At 36.4% G+C, this 17,066-nt stretch overlaps 1 protein-coding gene across 2 annotated transcripts in view; it reads left to right on the forward strand.

The window, feature by feature from the left end:
• Positions 1 to 16,322, forward strand: part of MED23 (mediator complex subunit 23) — a 39,167-nt gene extending 22,845 nt beyond the window's left edge. For both annotated transcript variants that reach the window (XM_009697387.1, XM_009697388.1), the window contains 13 exons: positions 876 to 1,039; positions 2,171 to 2,295; positions 2,762 to 2,967; positions 4,192 to 4,372; positions 5,320 to 5,490; positions 6,740 to 6,956; positions 7,776 to 8,012; positions 9,399 to 9,564; positions 10,576 to 10,648; positions 11,715 to 11,929; positions 12,843 to 12,963; positions 14,999 to 15,130; positions 15,859 to 16,322. In XM_009697387.1, coding sequence (XP_009695689.1) covers positions 876 to 1,039; positions 2,171 to 2,295; positions 2,762 to 2,967; positions 4,192 to 4,372; positions 5,320 to 5,490; positions 6,740 to 6,956; positions 7,776 to 8,012; positions 9,399 to 9,564; positions 10,576 to 10,648; positions 11,715 to 11,929; positions 12,843 to 12,963; positions 14,999 to 15,130; positions 15,859 to 16,032 — 2,182 coding nt within the window. In that variant the 3' untranslated portion in view covers positions 16,033 to 16,322. The remainder of the gene's footprint in view (positions 1 to 875; positions 1,040 to 2,170; positions 2,296 to 2,761; positions 2,968 to 4,191; positions 4,373 to 5,319; positions 5,491 to 6,739; positions 6,957 to 7,775; positions 8,013 to 9,398; positions 9,565 to 10,575; positions 10,649 to 11,714; positions 11,930 to 12,842; positions 12,964 to 14,998; positions 15,131 to 15,858) is intronic.
• The last annotated feature ends 744 nt before the right edge of the window (positions 16,323 to 17,066 follow it).

Genomic DNA, 17,066 nt, shown 5'->3' on the forward strand with positions numbered 1-17,066 from the left:
AGAGTAGAATGCTTCTTGTGGGGCTATGTGAAGGAGACAGAGCAACCTCACTATTATTATGTCACATCAAGGAAGTCTACTTACACAGTAATTTCTTAGTCCAGATGGAAATTGCTCAATTGGTTATCCTTTGTCAAAAATAAAGACAAAAAAGTGAAGACAAGTTTCTCATTAAACTCAAGGTCTTGTTCTTTTTATTCACCTAAATCTTGTTTTGTCATGTTAGTCTGTGAAATAGGGATGTTAGTCAGTCAGTTTTGATAAGCGCTGCATGCAACTAGATTGGAGTAAACTAACCTATGGCTTTGGCGTTTCAAATGTTAGTGTCTTTTAAATTATTTCAAGCCACCTGGTGTGAAAAGTGCTTCCAACTAGAGCACTGGAAAATAAAGTGCTTTTAATCAAAAGCAGTACTTCCTCATTTCTTTAATAGGGACAATTTAGTGCTGTCTGCTTCAAGGTGATAGTTAGCTTTGAAACATCCCATGCATTATTCATGCCTTTTTATTCTGTTTTTGCATATATTTATTTATCTATGTATCCTTGTTTAGATGAAGATGTTCAAAAGATAACAAAGGGGAGGGGCAGGCTCTAAATCAGAGAGACTTCAGGCTCTTTCAGAGGCTCTGCACCTGGAATTTTCACTAAATCAACTTTTGAGAGCTTTATTTGAAAATAAAGTACTTAAATGGTTGATAAAAAATTTATTAAATAGTGGAAAAAGCAAACTTTTCCAAAAGGTTGACTTCGTCACTTTCAAAACAAATGTTTCTGTATTATTTGAAGCAGAAAACAGAGGAAAAATAGGTATTTTTGGAATCTTAGAAGCAGTAGTATAAGCATTATTTGCTAACTGGACTGTTTCCTTCTTTCAGTGTTGAAAGTACTGCTCTAAGGCTAATCACAGCTTTAGGCAGCTCGGAAGTCCAACCACAGTTTACACGATTCCTCAGTGATCCCAAAACAGTTCTTTCAGCAGAATCAGAAGAACTCAACAGGGCCTTGATCTTAACTCTAGCAAGGGCAACACATGTGACAGGTAATAGTAGTACTGTGAGATCACATCTAAGTGAAAGCTGTAGTCAAGCCATTTCTCTAAAATACTGTTTAATAGAATATCATGGAAATGACTCAGTCATAAAACATACCCCAAACACTTTTGGTTTTGAAAAAAGTATAATTTTAATTTCCTACTACTTGTTTTTAGGCAAAAAGCTATTAAAGCAGTAGTGAAATCAGACATTGTGTAGAAGTTTATTTTTATACAGAGATGCAGTGTGACTAGGTTTTTTTTACTGTTTCAGTTTCATTATTTTAAATTTAAATGTTTGGATTGATGACTGATACATGCCATTAAAAAAAAAAATAATGGAATGTTCACAGCAAGTATGTTGCTCATGTGGAAGCCACTCCCTCTACAGCTTACCTTTAAGAAAAAGTGGTGTGTGTTTTGGGATTACTTTCTTGGGGAAGGGAGAGGGGAAGCTTTTATTGTGTGTTTCATTGTTTTAGCAATGTGCAATGACATGGGTCAGGTTTTTGTTAGCTTTGAGGGGAATGTTTTCTCTCTCTCTCTCCTTTTTTAATGATTCTAGTCTGGAGACTTGCTGGAGGGTTAGAACAACTGATTTCACAAAAACTGGTGGAGGTTATTTGAAAGGAAAGGGGTTTAGGTTTTTTTATTTTTTAACCTTTGCTCAACCTTTAATGTCAAATCAACACTGGGATTGGGAGTATGAGGCTTACTTTTTATTTCTACAGCTTAATTGGGAAAGGTACTGCTGAGTAGCCTTTTCAAAGCAATATAAAATGGCATCTGGCAATTTCGTCATTATCTTCCTCAGGATTTTTATTTAAATCTAATCAGTTAATCAGCAAAAGCTTGTCTTACTGACATTACAGCAAATTAAATAAAAAATGTTAAAATCATGATTGCTTTATTTCTAGATCAAAACCTAAAAATAATTTTTTTCTTGTTAATAGCATAAAAAAGATAATACTCAGCTTGTTCTAGAGAGTAAGTAAGATTCAAAGAAAGGGGACGAGAGAAGTTGGCCAAAAAGGAAACTCTGTTGAACTAGCAAAGCCTTGATGCATGTGATTACAGAAGGAATATCAATAAGAAATGGTTTTTTGTATGAAATTCTAATATCATCAATCCGTTTTCTAGACTTTTTCACAGGCTCTGATTCAATTCAGGGAACTTGGTGCAAGGATATATTGCAGACTATCATGAGTTTTACTCCACATAACTGGGCATCACATACACTAAGCTGTTTTCCAGCTCCTCTGCAGGTAATAGTTTCAAACTGATGATTTTATAATTGCAAATTCAGAGAATTTACTCTCCTAACAAGATCCTTTGCCTTTTGCTAGTTAGTGAGATTCTTCCCCTGTCCATTCTACATTAATCTCAAGTCCCTAAAGAATGCAACATGATTGTAACATTGCTATTTCTTCAGAAATGCATTAGCTTCTCCTGGAGTATTCTAAGGCCAAGTTTGGCCAACTGATATGTCCAGTGGAAGCTAAATCAGATCTTTTAAAAATTAAAAAAAGAGAAGCCTTTTTTCATGTGGCAGTTTGTCATGTAACTTTGTAGTGACAAAACAGTCACTGTGGTGTCACAGTGAAGCAATCCTAGTAGGTTTGTATTGTAAAAGGAAGTAGGCACTCATAGGGTGCTGAGTCAGGCAAAAGTTTGCCTGTTCACATGTTTTATTCTAGGCTGTTAGTCACAGCAAAGCCTACTTTATTTCAGGTATTCTTCAAGCAGAATAACGTACCTCAGGAAAGCCGTTTTAACTTGAAGAAGAATGTGGAAGAAGAATACCGAAAGTGGAAGTCTTTGACCAATGAGAATGATATAATTGCACACTTTTCTGTGCAAGGTTCATCCCCACTTTTCCTTTGTCTCCTATGGAAGATGTTGTTAGAGACTGATCACATTAATCAAATTGGCTACAGGTGAGCTTCAAAGATGTGCTATTTCAAAGTTATTACAGCAGCATTCTCAGTTCTGAGGACATAGGCCTTGTGCATTAACAGCTTGATTTGTATTCTTTTATTAATTCAGAGCATGGGAAAAAAGGGGTGGAGCTAGGTATTAGCAAGCATGTCATAATATTTGTGCAGTGTTTAAGATCGGTTACACCATGCAGTGATCTGCAATGCCTATTCTTCCTGGTAAGAGATGAGGATGTGAGGTATTTGAGTTAAACCGTTTACTTGTAATGACAGTGTTTCAGGCAATCTGAAATAGTAAACAAAATATAAAGCATTTATTTACTTAGCCTTTATATATGAGTAAAGGCTAAATATTTTTTTAAAAAACAAATGTTGAATTAAGATGAAAATTTCATATACAAGGAGTAGTCCTACAATTTATTTTTTTTAACTTTTTCTCGGTAGTAACAGCACCAGCTCCAGCTGTGACAGGTAGATTCTTTCTTTTCAGTCCTTGTTAGGTCTGTTGAGACAATTAATCTTTATGATAGCATGTGTTACTCTTCTGTGCAATGAGAAAATACCAGTGTTTTAATGCTATGGTTATATTAAAATAGATACTGCAGGAAAATAAAGTTGAGTTGCAGAAGATTGTGCTAAGGGGTATATAATTAAAAATGCGTAACTAAAACGTGGGTTCTGGATGGAATACTACCCATGAGAATTGGTGAACTTGAAGTATTTCTTCTGATTAGTATCCAGACTTTGGAATTCTGTTGCTGTAAGGTATTTTTTGCTTTGCTTTGGGGTTTTCTTCAGTTCATTTAATAAAGGAAGTGCTTTTGTCTTTTTTAAGACAATTGCATTAAAATCATAGAATCATTGTGGTTGGAAGAGATGTCAAAGATCATGAAGCCCAACCGTATATACCCTATGCCACCATGCCTGCTAAACCCACTAAACCATGTCTTGAAGTGCCACATCTAAACGTTTTTTGAACACCTCCAGGGATGGTGACTCCACCACCTCCCTGGGGAGCCCGTTCCAATGCCTAACGACTCTTACAGTGAAGAAGTTCTTTCTAATGTTCAGCCTGAACCTCCCCTGGCACAACTTGAGACAGTGTACTCTGCACTGACTCTTGTAAAATAGACCAGTTAAAAATGTATTAAGAACAGTAACAGTTGCTTGATACTTTCTTCTTTTTTCCTCCCACCCCCCCTTTCTTTTCTTCTTCCCTGCTAGAGTGTTAGAAAGAATTGGGGCCAGAGCTCTGGTGGCACATGTCAGGACATTTGCAGATTTCTTGGTGTATGAATTCTCTACCTCTGCAGGAGGCCAGCAGCTCAATAAATGTATTGAGATTCTCAATGACATGGTGTGGAAATACAACATTGTAACACTGGATAGGTTGATACTGTGTTTGGTAAGTATTGCTTTAGAAGGTAAGATGCCATTTCTTCACGTGGAGTCTGCTTTCTGAGTGACTTTTGTAGGAGCAATCTTTTTAAAAATGCATTGATTTTAAATAGTAACTATTTGCTAACCCAATAATCAAGTAAAATAATAGATTACTTCTGTAAGCGACATAAAACTCAAAGTCTTACAGTTCTCCGAATCTTCAGGGGAAGCTTTTCTTGGTTATTTAATGGCAACCATTGAATTGGTATTATTAAATGTTGTTATTAGTGCTTTGGGTCTCTGATCTCAGAGCTGTGCAATTATTTCTGCAGCCTGAAAAGGCAGAAGGTGTATGGCATGCCATGATTCAGGAGCAAATGGAAAATCTTGTACCCATTAGAGTATACTTTCCTTGCTTAGAATTCAGCCTGTTTCATCAGACAAGTAAGAGAGAAATGGCATTCTCAATCTTTGCAGGTTATCCTACAAAATAAAGCAGAACTCACCTACAGAGAATTGAATTTTCCTTCAGTAATTATATTTTAAAATCTCATCTTAATGTAAAGCTGGCTGTTTGAATTTTAGTTTGGTTTTCAAACTGAAGTCCAAACATGTCAGTGGCCCAAAGTTTGAAGCAATCTTTACTTTCATTAATGTTAATTGATTTCAATAAGAACTGACAGCTAAAAGACAGCTAGAATTCTTGGAGAATGTACTATCAGTGGGGAGTTCGTAAGACTTTCTACCTATGGAATAAAAAACGTGGTGGGTACTTTTCACAGGAGGTGATTGAACCTGCCTCTGTTCTGTGTCTTTGCTTGATAAACAGAGTTGAAAGACTGTATGTTCAATGTGAATTTGTGTGCAGATGTACCTGATGTGCAGCCAAATTTGCTAGCCAGTGTTTAGGGGTTATAAAGCAGACAGCAGTGTCAAAGGTAATTCCATGTTTTCTGATGCATTTTGTTTAAGGCTATGCGTAGTCATGAAGGAAATGAAGCTCAAGTCTGTTACTTCATAATTCAACTACTCTTACTGAAGCCCAATGATTTCAGAAACAGAGTGAGTGATTTTGTGAAGGAGAATTCTCCGGAGCACTGGCTGCAGAATGACTGGCATACCAAGCATATGAGTTATCACAAGGTATCAAAGCTAATAAAATTGTTTTTATTGTAATACTTTCTGTGGAGTTGAGATCAGTCAGAGAGTCTTTTGTCTTGTAAATGACAGGACAGCTCTTTCAATTTTTGGAATTACTTAGTAAGTTGTAATTTATTTGGGCTAGTATAAAAAAAACCCCATTATGTAATAATGTTAAAATTATAACGCAGTGATATTCAGAGACAGAAGCAGCTGAAGAGTTGGTTGGAGATTCATTCTTCCTCATCTAAATCAAATAATTTTAAAATCTTGGTTTTACTGAAATTCATTTAGAACAGGGTTTTTGTGCATCAGGGAGAAAGTATTTCCTTCTGGTGTTCTATGACTATAATAATAGTTAAACCTATGTTTTCTCCTAATTATTAAAGAAGCTTCCATCTCCTGTGTGGCAAGAACATGATATCCTGATATGTTAGGGAAGAGAATTGCTGAGATTTTAATGCTGCTGTAAAAGTAGTGGCTTCTGCTGGCTAGAAAAGGATGTACCAGTGGAGTGTTCTGTCAAATGATAAATCAACACTGAAGTGAAATAGATACAAGCAAACTCTGGTGTAACTAAACCCATACAACCTAGTTCTGATCCAGAGCTATTTAGTCTGTATTCGCTCTCTGTTTTAGCAGTACACTGTCTTTAACAGTGCCTAAAAGTGTAAGGGTGGCAAGGAAGCAAATTACGTTAGTCTGGGAAGTGCTCTGACATGGCTGCACAGTTATTACACGTGATCTGGCATATAGAAATTTCAGTCATGGGTAAAACACTATAAGCTCAGCCGTCAGCTGTACTTGTCTTGTATTTGAGTACACTCCAGTTCTTTCCTAGGGAGTTATTACATGCATATTATTTCTAGTATTCTGATTCTGTATATGATGCAGAAACTTTCAGTAGTGCTGATTTCCCCTAGGTTTTCTCCCTAGGTACATGTAAGCACTGGCTGCTTTCAGCTTTGCCTTGGAATGCTTAATGTTCTCTTGTGTCCACTTTGAGTGGTGGTGAAACTTTGTTTTGTTTTATTTTTTCTGAAGAAGTTGTTACCTACTAGTCTAATAACTAAATAATTTCACTCAGAGTTGGATTTTCTTCAGTAAGTTTTACAGTGAAATCATCTCACTGCATTCATATGTGATAATGAGGGTTATGAAGTGTCTTTTTAAAGCAATGTAGATTCTGAATGTTTAATGCACTGCTTTTAAGGAAAGAGCTTTTGATTTTGTCGGATTTCTTTCCCTCCAGAAATACCCTGAAAAGCTGTATTTTGAAGGCTTGGCAGAGCAAGTCAATCCCCCAGTTCAGATCCAGCCCCAGTACCTACCAATTTATTTTGGAAATGTATGCCTGCGCTTTCTGCCAGTGTTTGACATTGTAATCCATAGATTTCTGGAATTGCTTCCAGTGTCCAAATCACTAGAAACTTTATTGGATCATCTGGGAGGTTTATACAAATTCCATGGTAAGTTATCTGTGAATACAGACTTTTATTCCTGTTGTGATCATTCTATTCTCCTTCAACTCATTCATTCATAATTTTAATCTACTAGCACAGCAGGGTTTTAATCCTTTCGTATTCTGTAAGCCCTGTCTACATTTCCACAGAGAAGTACAGTCCCTGTTAAGTGAATTTCAGCCTACTAACAGTGAACTTGCTTTTATTCAGGTAGCTCTTGCGAATTCATGCTTCCTTCACACCTTTCCCTTTCATTCCCTTCTAGTAGTAAGTACTTGGACCTGTGTCCAAACAAACTTTCTGTTACCAAGACTGAAACAACTAAAAAGCAGTTCCTCCATCTATCCTTGCTTAAGATTCAAATAGCTTAACCTGATTTTTTTAAACACTTTTATAACAACTTTTTGTATAGATGTCATTGCTATGTTATGCCCAGACAATTTACAATATTCTTTCTTTACTGAGACTTCATATCTGGATTCTTCCTATTTAATACCTTTTATACGAAAGGATGGTTTAGATAGTTTACTTACAAATACATTAGTATTATCATGAAGTATGAACTATTAGTAATACTGACTGTCTTTGTTTGACTTCAGCCCTTCTGCACACATATTAAAATGTATATACAAGACAAAGGAAAATCAGTGGTTTAGAGTATAATAAAATAAAGAACATGAATAAATTCCATATGCGCTGTTTTTAAATACATACAGCTTAGTCTTGTAGAGCTCTTGATTTTAATTTTATGTTTGCCACCATAAACATAATAGTGATGCTAGAAGTTATTTCTGGTTTTTGTTGTTTTCCTTGTCTTCTTGGCAGACCGTCCAGTGACTTACCTGTACAACACTCTTCACTATTACGAGGGGCATCTCAGAGAGCGCCCAAACCTCAAGAGAAAACTTGTTCATGCCATAATTGGCTCTCTCAAAGATAATCGCCCACTAGGCTGGTGTCTAAGTGATACTTACCTCAAATGTGCCATGAATCCCCGAGAAGACAATCCATGGATTCCTGATGATACTTACTATTGCAAGCTCATTGGCAGACTAGTAGACAATATCCTTCTTAAAGTTTGCATTAAGTAAGCTATGCCAATGTCTTACAGCTTCATTTCATCAAAATATAAACTTCAATTTCTGTCTATTCACATATGAAATAATGCGTGGAGTCTTTATTTAGCTGCATATATCAGTCTAAATTTGTTTTAGATTACTTCAGTGTACTTTTTAAAATTTTTCTACACAGGGACTGTGCTGCCCTAGTGAAAACATCTTGAAAGATAGAGTGAAAAAAAAAATACAATACAACTGTATAAATATTTCACTGTTTAATGCATCACTTATAAGTACAAATACAGCTGTTTGTGCATTCTGAGTTGAATTCTAATTGCCACATAAAATCAGCTTGATACAAAGCATGAGTATTTAAAAAAATTTAGAAAATGAGGTTACTTTTTTTTAATGCCATTGTCAGTATTACCAAGGATAAAATATTATAAGCAGTATCAAATTTAAGATGGTATATAACTAGTTGTGTCTAGTTGAAGATCGGTCATGTGCTGTTAGCAACGGCTGAGTATGTGACTTTTAGGAGGGAAAAACTAGAAGTTATATTTTTAATAGAAACCTACATTTTCTTAATTGCTGCCTCTTACTAGTTTTTGCAATTATGACTACAGCTGATTTAAATTTCTGTACAAATAGCTGGTGAACTCATGCAGCTATGTTCTAGAGAATAGCGCTAGTGGAATCTTCCTGGAAGTTGTCTTCTTTCTGGGTCAACTTTACAGGAGTTGACCAGTTTTTTGGATGTGTCTTCCTTCACTGCTTTTCCCAAACTTGCATTTCTTTTGTGTTTAACTTGAAAGAAGTTTATTAGGTGTCTCTAAAGAAAGCTAAAATTATATAAACCCTGTGTTCGGAGATCTTTTCTATATGTAACTGCAATGACTGGTCTCAGTTGGGAAAGTGGAATATTTTCAGAGACTAAGCAGGTGCTCACTTTGCATAAACTGTCACCCTAGAAGTCTGCTAGAAGATCTTATACGAAGGCAAATTAATGGTTTCAGATTATGCAGAGTAGAAAATTCTCATTATTTTCATTTTCTTGTCTTGGAAGCAGATGGTGAATGAGATGGTTGGTGTTGTTTTGTTCCACCTCTTAATCAGGGAAATTTATCCTATGACCATGTGTGTTTAGTATATTTATAGCTATGTATTCATGCAATCCTTCAGTGATTGAGTATCATTGCTTTATGTTCATACTTTTGTCCATATGTCTTATTTTTATGAAATGTGGCTGTTTTATTTGTTCTCAGTAACTGACCTTTCAATTCAATTCAATTTGACTTAGTATGTATGGTATATACATATATTTTTAAGCAGTGTGCTGCTTATGCTCGTCTGTGTTCGGGCACCTTTTTTTTTCCTTAATCCTTGTCACCTATGGCAGGCAAATCGCCTGGTCCATTTCCAAATTGTGACTGGAGATTCAACGAGTTTCCTAACCCAGCTGCCCATGCTCTCCATGTTACCTGTGTTGAGCTCATGGCTCTGGCTGTTCCAGGGAAGGATGTGGGCAATGCACTACTGAACGTTGTGCTGAAGAGGTATGTTGGCTCTCTGAAACTGTGTTCTGCAATATATAATACGTAATTAGAGATTGCTAAGGTAGTTTGTGATACTAACTTTCTTAGGTTTTTATAATTTTTTTTATTAAGTATAAATACTTTAAGTTTTATGTATAAAGTATTTTTGGAGGACAAGGCTATAGGAATCAAGCAGAAAAATCACGTGTTGGATTTCTGTGCTGTAGTGGATTGTGTGTGCTTCAAGAACAGTTGATTCAGCATGATCCTCTTAAAAGATAGAAGGAAGACCTCGCACAGGCTAAGAACTTACCCAGTGGGTTCAGTGGCAGAGAGGCTGGAAGAAGTCTGTTGTTCTTTCAGCTGTGCTGGGAGGAGGACATTTCATCAGTTAATATCACAGCATCTTTGAATGCAAAGAAAGGGGCAGGAAGCGTTGTCAGGACTCTGAATCCTCCTGATGCTAATGTTAAATCAGAGGTACTTTGAAACAGTGGTGTACCAAGGCTAGCCTTTTGTCGTGATGCATTAAGTTTGACCCATAGATCTGTTTCTTTCTCAGCCACTGTGAAAAGAACTGGAGTGAAAGAAAGGACCTAGTATTCTTGCAGTGATTCAGGTGCCACCTTTGAGCAATGATAAACTGAAATGATTCGATTTCAGCCTTATTGAGCTTAGTAATGTATTATTGTTAGTTCTGTTTGGGGCACATGGAGGGAAGGAGTCAATAAAGGCACAAGCAACCCTTAAGCACTGAAACCTATTCAGTAGGAAGAATAGTGTGATAACAGCCTTTGAAGAAAACATGCTACTAGTGCAAAATCATACCTGAACGAAGTTTTGCAAGCAACATCACAATGGTATTTGTACCATCTGTTGGCTATCCTAAATACCTCTATGATTTTTTATAGTTTTATAATTCAACTTGAGAAATATTCTTTGCATAAGTACACCTTGTGTGTAGGTGCACCAGAGACACAAATTGCAATTGTGAATTTCTGAGCTTTAGGTTTTTTTTTACTTTGTCTCTAGTCAACCCCTGGTGCCAAGAGAGAATATCACAGCATGGATGAATGCAATTGGACTAATTATCACAGCCTTACCAGTGAGTCAATATGTTGTATTTTAAAATAAAAAAATGTCTTCTTCTGTGTAAGGTTTATCATTTTTCTATAATATGTCCTAAAAACTTACAGCCAACATCTGTAGATTCACAGAGGGCTATTCAGAAGGCTGCTTGCATGTTTGAGAAACATCTGCTCCTGCAGCATGGAAAAATTGACCAGGTTTTCTGTTTTTCTACTGTGTTTTGAGGATATGATCAGAAGAAGTAAATCACTCCTATTTAAAAACATAGTTAAATGCCATGTGTGTAGTATCGAGAACTGGAGCTATGAAATAAGATCTATAAAGGTTCTGATGCAAAGCTAATTTCATATTAATGCTTGCACTTGCACATCCTGTAGCTCTTAAACCATGTAAATGAGATGTGCCTAAGACTGCAAAAGCAAATGTGTGCAGTACTAGAGTAAGCATATCGGTAGAAACTTTGATCTTTCAAATATAATGACTCTTGGTACCTGACCAGGACTGCCTGAATAATTTTGATCCTCCTTACCTGTTGCTTATAAGTGCAACAGTTATCCTTTCCTTGCGACTTCTTTTCCGCCACAAAATGGTTCGTTTTCTTGGAAGAAAGCCAACGTGGATTTAATCCTTATTATTTTTATAATGCTTCTTATTTATTCTTCCTGTTCCCTCTCCTTGCATCTTCCATTTACATTTTTTTACTTTTGCACCATTTTTTTGTTTCCTGTTTCCATCTTGGATTTTTTGACTGTTTGTACCTGCACTCAGAAAGTTCTCAGTCTCTCTCCATTAAGACTTTTTGCCTCTACTCTGCTTCTTTTGGAGACTTTTATATTAGCTAAGTAAGTAATTAAATTCATGAAATATATCTTGATAATGCCACACCCTCGAGTGTGCCACATCCACTAACATGAATGCTTTCTGTATTATGCTGCTTATTTTTCATGTTTGTCAGAGAGGGTTATAAACTACCATGTAGTTGAAAACATTTTAGAAATGCAAAAACAGTAGGAAGAGTTGAGGAAGCATTGTCTTAGATTGTGTTCTGTTCAGAAGCAATTCTGACTTTTTGTTTTTTCCAGGAGCCATACTGGATTGTTCTCCATGATCGCATTGTGAGCGTTATCAACAGTCCCAGCTTGACGTCAGAGACGGAGTGGGTTGGTTACCCATTCCAACTGTTTGACTTCACAGCATGTCACCAGTCTTATTCTGAGATGAGTTGTAGCTACACTTTGGCTTTGGCACATGCTGTCTGGCATCATTCTAGCATTGGACAGCTTTCTCTCATTCCTAAGTAGGTGTAATGATACTTTATGATTTAATTTGTCTTTTAAATTCCATGCATATTGTAGATAAAGCTGTACCTGTAACACTTACACCAGCAAATAGGTACAGGGGAGCTCCAAAACTCACCAGATAGATCACAAGTTTTTTTCCAGCTCCCTCTTCCACTGACGTAGTTCTTGTTATCTGTAAGCTTCGGGATAATGTAGTTCTTGTTATCTGTAAGCTGTCTGTAAGCTTATCTGTAAGCTTCACATCTAAAGTGTGACTGCCTTTATTGAGCCTTTTTTATCTTGATTAGCTTTTATGCTTTTATTAATTTAAATTTTTCTTAAACCTTTGACTGTAGCATATTTCTAAAGCATCAACTGTGATCAGTGAATGTATCCTTAATTCTGGCAGGTACCCTCTACTGCAAGTTGAGATGCTTGTCTGACTGAAGGATGTGGTAGTGGTCCACTTAATCATTAAAACAAGTAAAAAATACCACTGCATTAAAAAGTTGATTAGACTTTCCCCAGTGCCGTGTTAATGAGAGAACTAACAGGCTTTACTTACTAAGTCTTAAAATATTGAACAAAAGTGAAGGTGCTATGATGTATTCCTCTAAATTAATCTTGAACCTTGATTTAAGGCTAGTGTTAAAATGTCAGAGGACAGCTTTTTGACTGTGTGTAGCATTCTGCTGAGCTTAGAGTTGTTGCTTGTTCTAGTCCGTTAATAATGCCTGGAAATGTTCTACAGCTTCACTGAAATAACAAACATTTGAAATAACTAATATTTGCAAAGCTACACTGTATTTTCTAAAATGAAGGCCCAAATCAGTGAGAGAGAATGTGATGTTTTGGCTAGAATTTGGGGTAGGGGAAAGAAGGGGGGAAAAAAATTCCAGTTGAATTAGTAAGTGTCTTGAAACACTACAGGTTCCTCACTGAGGTATTGATACCGATAGTGAAAACAGAGTTCCAGTTACTCTACGTTTACCACCTTGTTGGTCCTTTCCTACAACGGTTCCAGCAGGAGAGGACGCGATGCATGATAGAGGTAAAGCGTACCCCTTGGTCTACTTTATACAGTATATATTATTTTAGCTTGCAATTATATTACAAAGCAGAATCTGATAGCGATCTTTGATAAACATTCAGAATTAAATTCTATACAAATTAAACGGTATTTTCAAGGATCTGAATTGCTGAGTTGATACTCAGCTACCCAGTTAACTGAAATCTTCTCAGCTTTGTTCAGGATAAAACACCTAGTACTTTTTACAAGAAAAGAAATACAACCCGCAAAATAGCAAGCAATATGTGCTTGCTTTGGCTCTCAAACTGCATGCAAAGTATGCATCAGACTTACTGCCTGTTCTAAAAGCTTCTGTGCAGGGGAAGGAAGTACGCAAGAGCTGAATTGTGAGGATGGAGGAGCACAGGCTGTATCTTATATCAATGTGGATAAGGGTAGGGGAGGAGAAAAGAAGTGGAGCTGGCCAGTAGGCAGATGAGCTGAAAGGTAGCAGGGACCCTTCTAGAAAGAAGAGCTTAACTTGGGAATCCTAAGTCTTTAAATATCGGTGCTGTCAGTAAATACAAAACCTGTGTGTCAAGCATGCGTCTTGTCTCCCCCTAGAGTCTGACCAACATAGCATATAAGTCTACCACCGCTAATGATTACTTTTTCATCCACAGTTACCAATATCTGTGCTGGGACTTCACTCTTAACCTTCTTGGGCCCCCATTAGTTCGTGCGCTGCAACTCTCCCCACCGTGCCTCGCCTCACCGCCATTTCTTTCTTAAATAGTTAATTTGCATTCATTGTTTTGTGAAGAAGTCAAAAAGTGTAGGGATGCATACACAGTGAGAGAAAAGTTCTGTAACTTTTGTTCTCATGTTTTTTGATATATCATGAACACAGGATACTGTAAGAAACTGTACCAGGTAGTTAAATAATCATATGGCAATGTTTCTGTATAGTTGTTTACATATTTCCTTCAGTTTTACTCCTGAGTTACAGCCTGTTCTGGTTCTTTTTAAGTATACTTTGGAAGTATGAAACAAAAAATACATATATAATTCTTTAGGAATGCGTTTTTTCTTTTTTCTTTTTTTTTTTTTTTTTGCCTTAAAGCTACAATAAAAGTAACTCCAAAAAGTTTTTTTTTCATAAAGCAGAGCTTAAGTAAAAGTACTGGAGAGCAGCAGAAAGTACAGTTTATGCATAGATCAGTATAATTTTATAGATTCCTGTATAATACTATAAATTGCTATTAAGTATTGCCTTGACTGGTTTCTTCCTTCCTCTGTCAGGAGGGAAATTTTTTCTGTGTCTGCATTTTCTGTATTGAACCAAACTACAAGAAAAGTTAGAAAGCTGTCATCTTTTCATGCTTCTTAACATTCCCATACCACTCCTTTTCCTTTGCGAGGAGTTTTATTTCAGTGTGAGGAAATGATGAGGAGTTGCTACCCTCAGAGTAGGCAACAACTATTGTGTGACTTAAATGACCGAGCACAAAGTTCAGCTTTCACATTGACATCTTTAAATGGTCGCAGGCAGACATATGTTTGCACGCAATGCTTCCTCAATAAGTATTTTCAAACATTGTAGCTGTAAACTCTTTGTAGAGAATGCCCGAACCGTTAAAATGCACTATATGCATTTGCTGAAGATCTTGCTGGAGTCTACATACAAACTGAATGGAGTAAACTGTAATGTCCTCTCTAGAAAACTCAAATCTTGTGCTAAACTTTTCCTGGTTATTTACTAAGGTCTACTTTGGCAAATTTTGTAGGCGCTTGCTTGAACCATTGAAATGGTGTTTAAGCACTGATTATGTAGCATATACCAAAATACCATCATTGTACTCGCTGGAAGTTAACATGGGAAAATAGGGTCATTTAGTTAAACATAATGGGATGAGTTAGACCTGCCTGTTTGTCCTTGTAAGAAAGTAAATAGTTAGGAGTGACAGATACTTAAAAAGCAGTACATATATTTATTATACTGTTTAACTGTATTTCCACTCTAAAGCATTTTAAAACCTGTTTTCATTTGGGGTGCTTTTTCTGTCTGTGGAAACAGATTGGAGTGGCGTTTTATGAAATGCTCCTGAATGCAGATCGGTACAGCTCACACCTGAACTACATGGATCCTATATGTGACTTCTTGTATCATATGAAGTATATGTTTACAGGTGACAGTGTGAAAGACCAAGTAAGTAAACAGTAGATACTGATACTTTAATTACCTTTCTTCCAATATAGCAATTTAATCGTTTTATGAATTATTTTCATAGATAGCAGTACAACAAAATGCTTAACAGTTGACTAGTCTCTATATGCAAGTTAGGAAGTTGGTGCACTTGTACACATTTAAAAGCTTCAGATGCAGTAGATTAGGTATCTCAAATTTCAAGATTTATTTCTGTAGTCTGAGCTTTAAGGTACAGTTTGAGCATGCTTTAAGTACTATTACTAAAGCAATCACTAGAAATAAAGCTATTAGATGTTTCACAACTTTTCCTCATTTCAATCTATATCTTTTAAGTTTTTACCTTATTTCTGATTCATTAATATAGCTTGGTATGTGACAAAAGCAATCCATGCGTCCATGTTCAGTGAAAAATTGTTCACCAAATTTAGTTTGTAACATTATGCGCTTTTAAAAGTGTCAGTTGTGTGAATTGTTTTGCAAAGCTTTGGTATACAACTGTTACACCAGGGAGGGTTTTTTGAAGGTTAGTTATCAGAAGAAGTCCAAAAGTTAACATGGTAAATAAAATATTAACATAAGTACTGCTATTTACTGTATCTTTCTCCTTTTTTCATTGTGCTAATGTGGTATTTGTGTACAGTAGTGATATATGTCAAAATACTTCTGTTTTACCAAATGCATTTCTGTCTTCTTTTTTTTTTTTGTCCTTTTTTTACTTTTTTTAACAGGTTGAGAAAATAATTTGTAATTTAAGACCAGCTTTGAAACTTCGGTTACGCTTCATAACACACATCAGCAAAATGGAACCAGCTGCTGTTCCACAGCAACCTCTCAATAATGGGTCACCAGCACAACAGCCTAGCCAAGTGCCCGTTAATGTTGCTTTGCCAGTAACACAGTGAAATGAAGGGTTCGGCTGACCTTGATGTGAAGAGTTGCTTCTGTTACTAATCAATGTGAAACATCATCTGATCTGAAATCTGGTATGCTGTATAAAAGGAAAGAGAACCACGTACAGATTTATGCTTCATTTTCTTTTGCATAATGAAGCTGTCTATGCATGCCATTCTTCTTACCTATTTATATCAGACACTAGATGAAGTGTATATTGCCTTTCTCTGAAAGCACTGAGTAAAGATTCTCTGCAAGCAAGTACATGGATTTCTGAAGAGTTTACAATATCCTGCTCCCTATCCTGGTTTGAGTCATTTGGATTTTTCCTTTCTTTCTGTCTGTGATATGAAAGGACACTCAATACATGTAGCCTGGTAGAAAATGGCCTTTTTAAATTTGGGTTCCACCTTATTAAAAATTTCTACTCTTTTTTTCTGAGAGTAGAATTAAAATTCTTTTTGTCTTTTGGGCAGACAGGTTAAGCCCTTGTACAGAAATGCTCCTAGACAGAGAGATTGCATCAATTGTATATTGAGGGTGGCAGAGCACTGGCACAGGCTGCCCAGAGAGGTTGTGGAGTCTCCTTCTCTGGAGATACTCAAAACCCACCTGGACATGATCCTGTGCAACTGCTGTAGGTGAACCTGCTTTGGCAGGGGGTTGGACTAGATGATCTCCAGAGGGCCCTTCCAACCCTGACTGCTCTGTGAGTCTGTATTGAGTTAATTATAACATCTTTCCAAAGACTGAGAAGGAGCCTTTGAAAATATTTGTAAATTTTGTATGTACAGTTTACGTTCAACACATGAACAATGGGTTTGATCTAGCATCAATCGCTAGGCTGTTAGATTACTACCCAGAGGCTGTCTCTGATGAATCTATTGGAAGTCTGCATATTCAGTTCAAGCTGTGCTGGTTCATACTTTATCTTTCCTATTTGGGAAATGGTGTAGTTTTTATTAAGTCAATCACATGAATATTATTGATATCTTACTATATTTTAGATTTGTATAATACTGTAAGTTTTATGTGTACTATGTTC

This window comes from Cariama cristata, unplaced genomic scaffold, assembly GCF_000690535.1.
Source record: "Cariama cristata isolate BGI_N322 unplaced genomic scaffold, ASM69053v1 scaffold11813, whole genome shotgun sequence".
Lineage (NCBI taxonomy): Eukaryota > Metazoa > Chordata > Aves > Cariamiformes > Cariamidae > Cariama > Cariama cristata.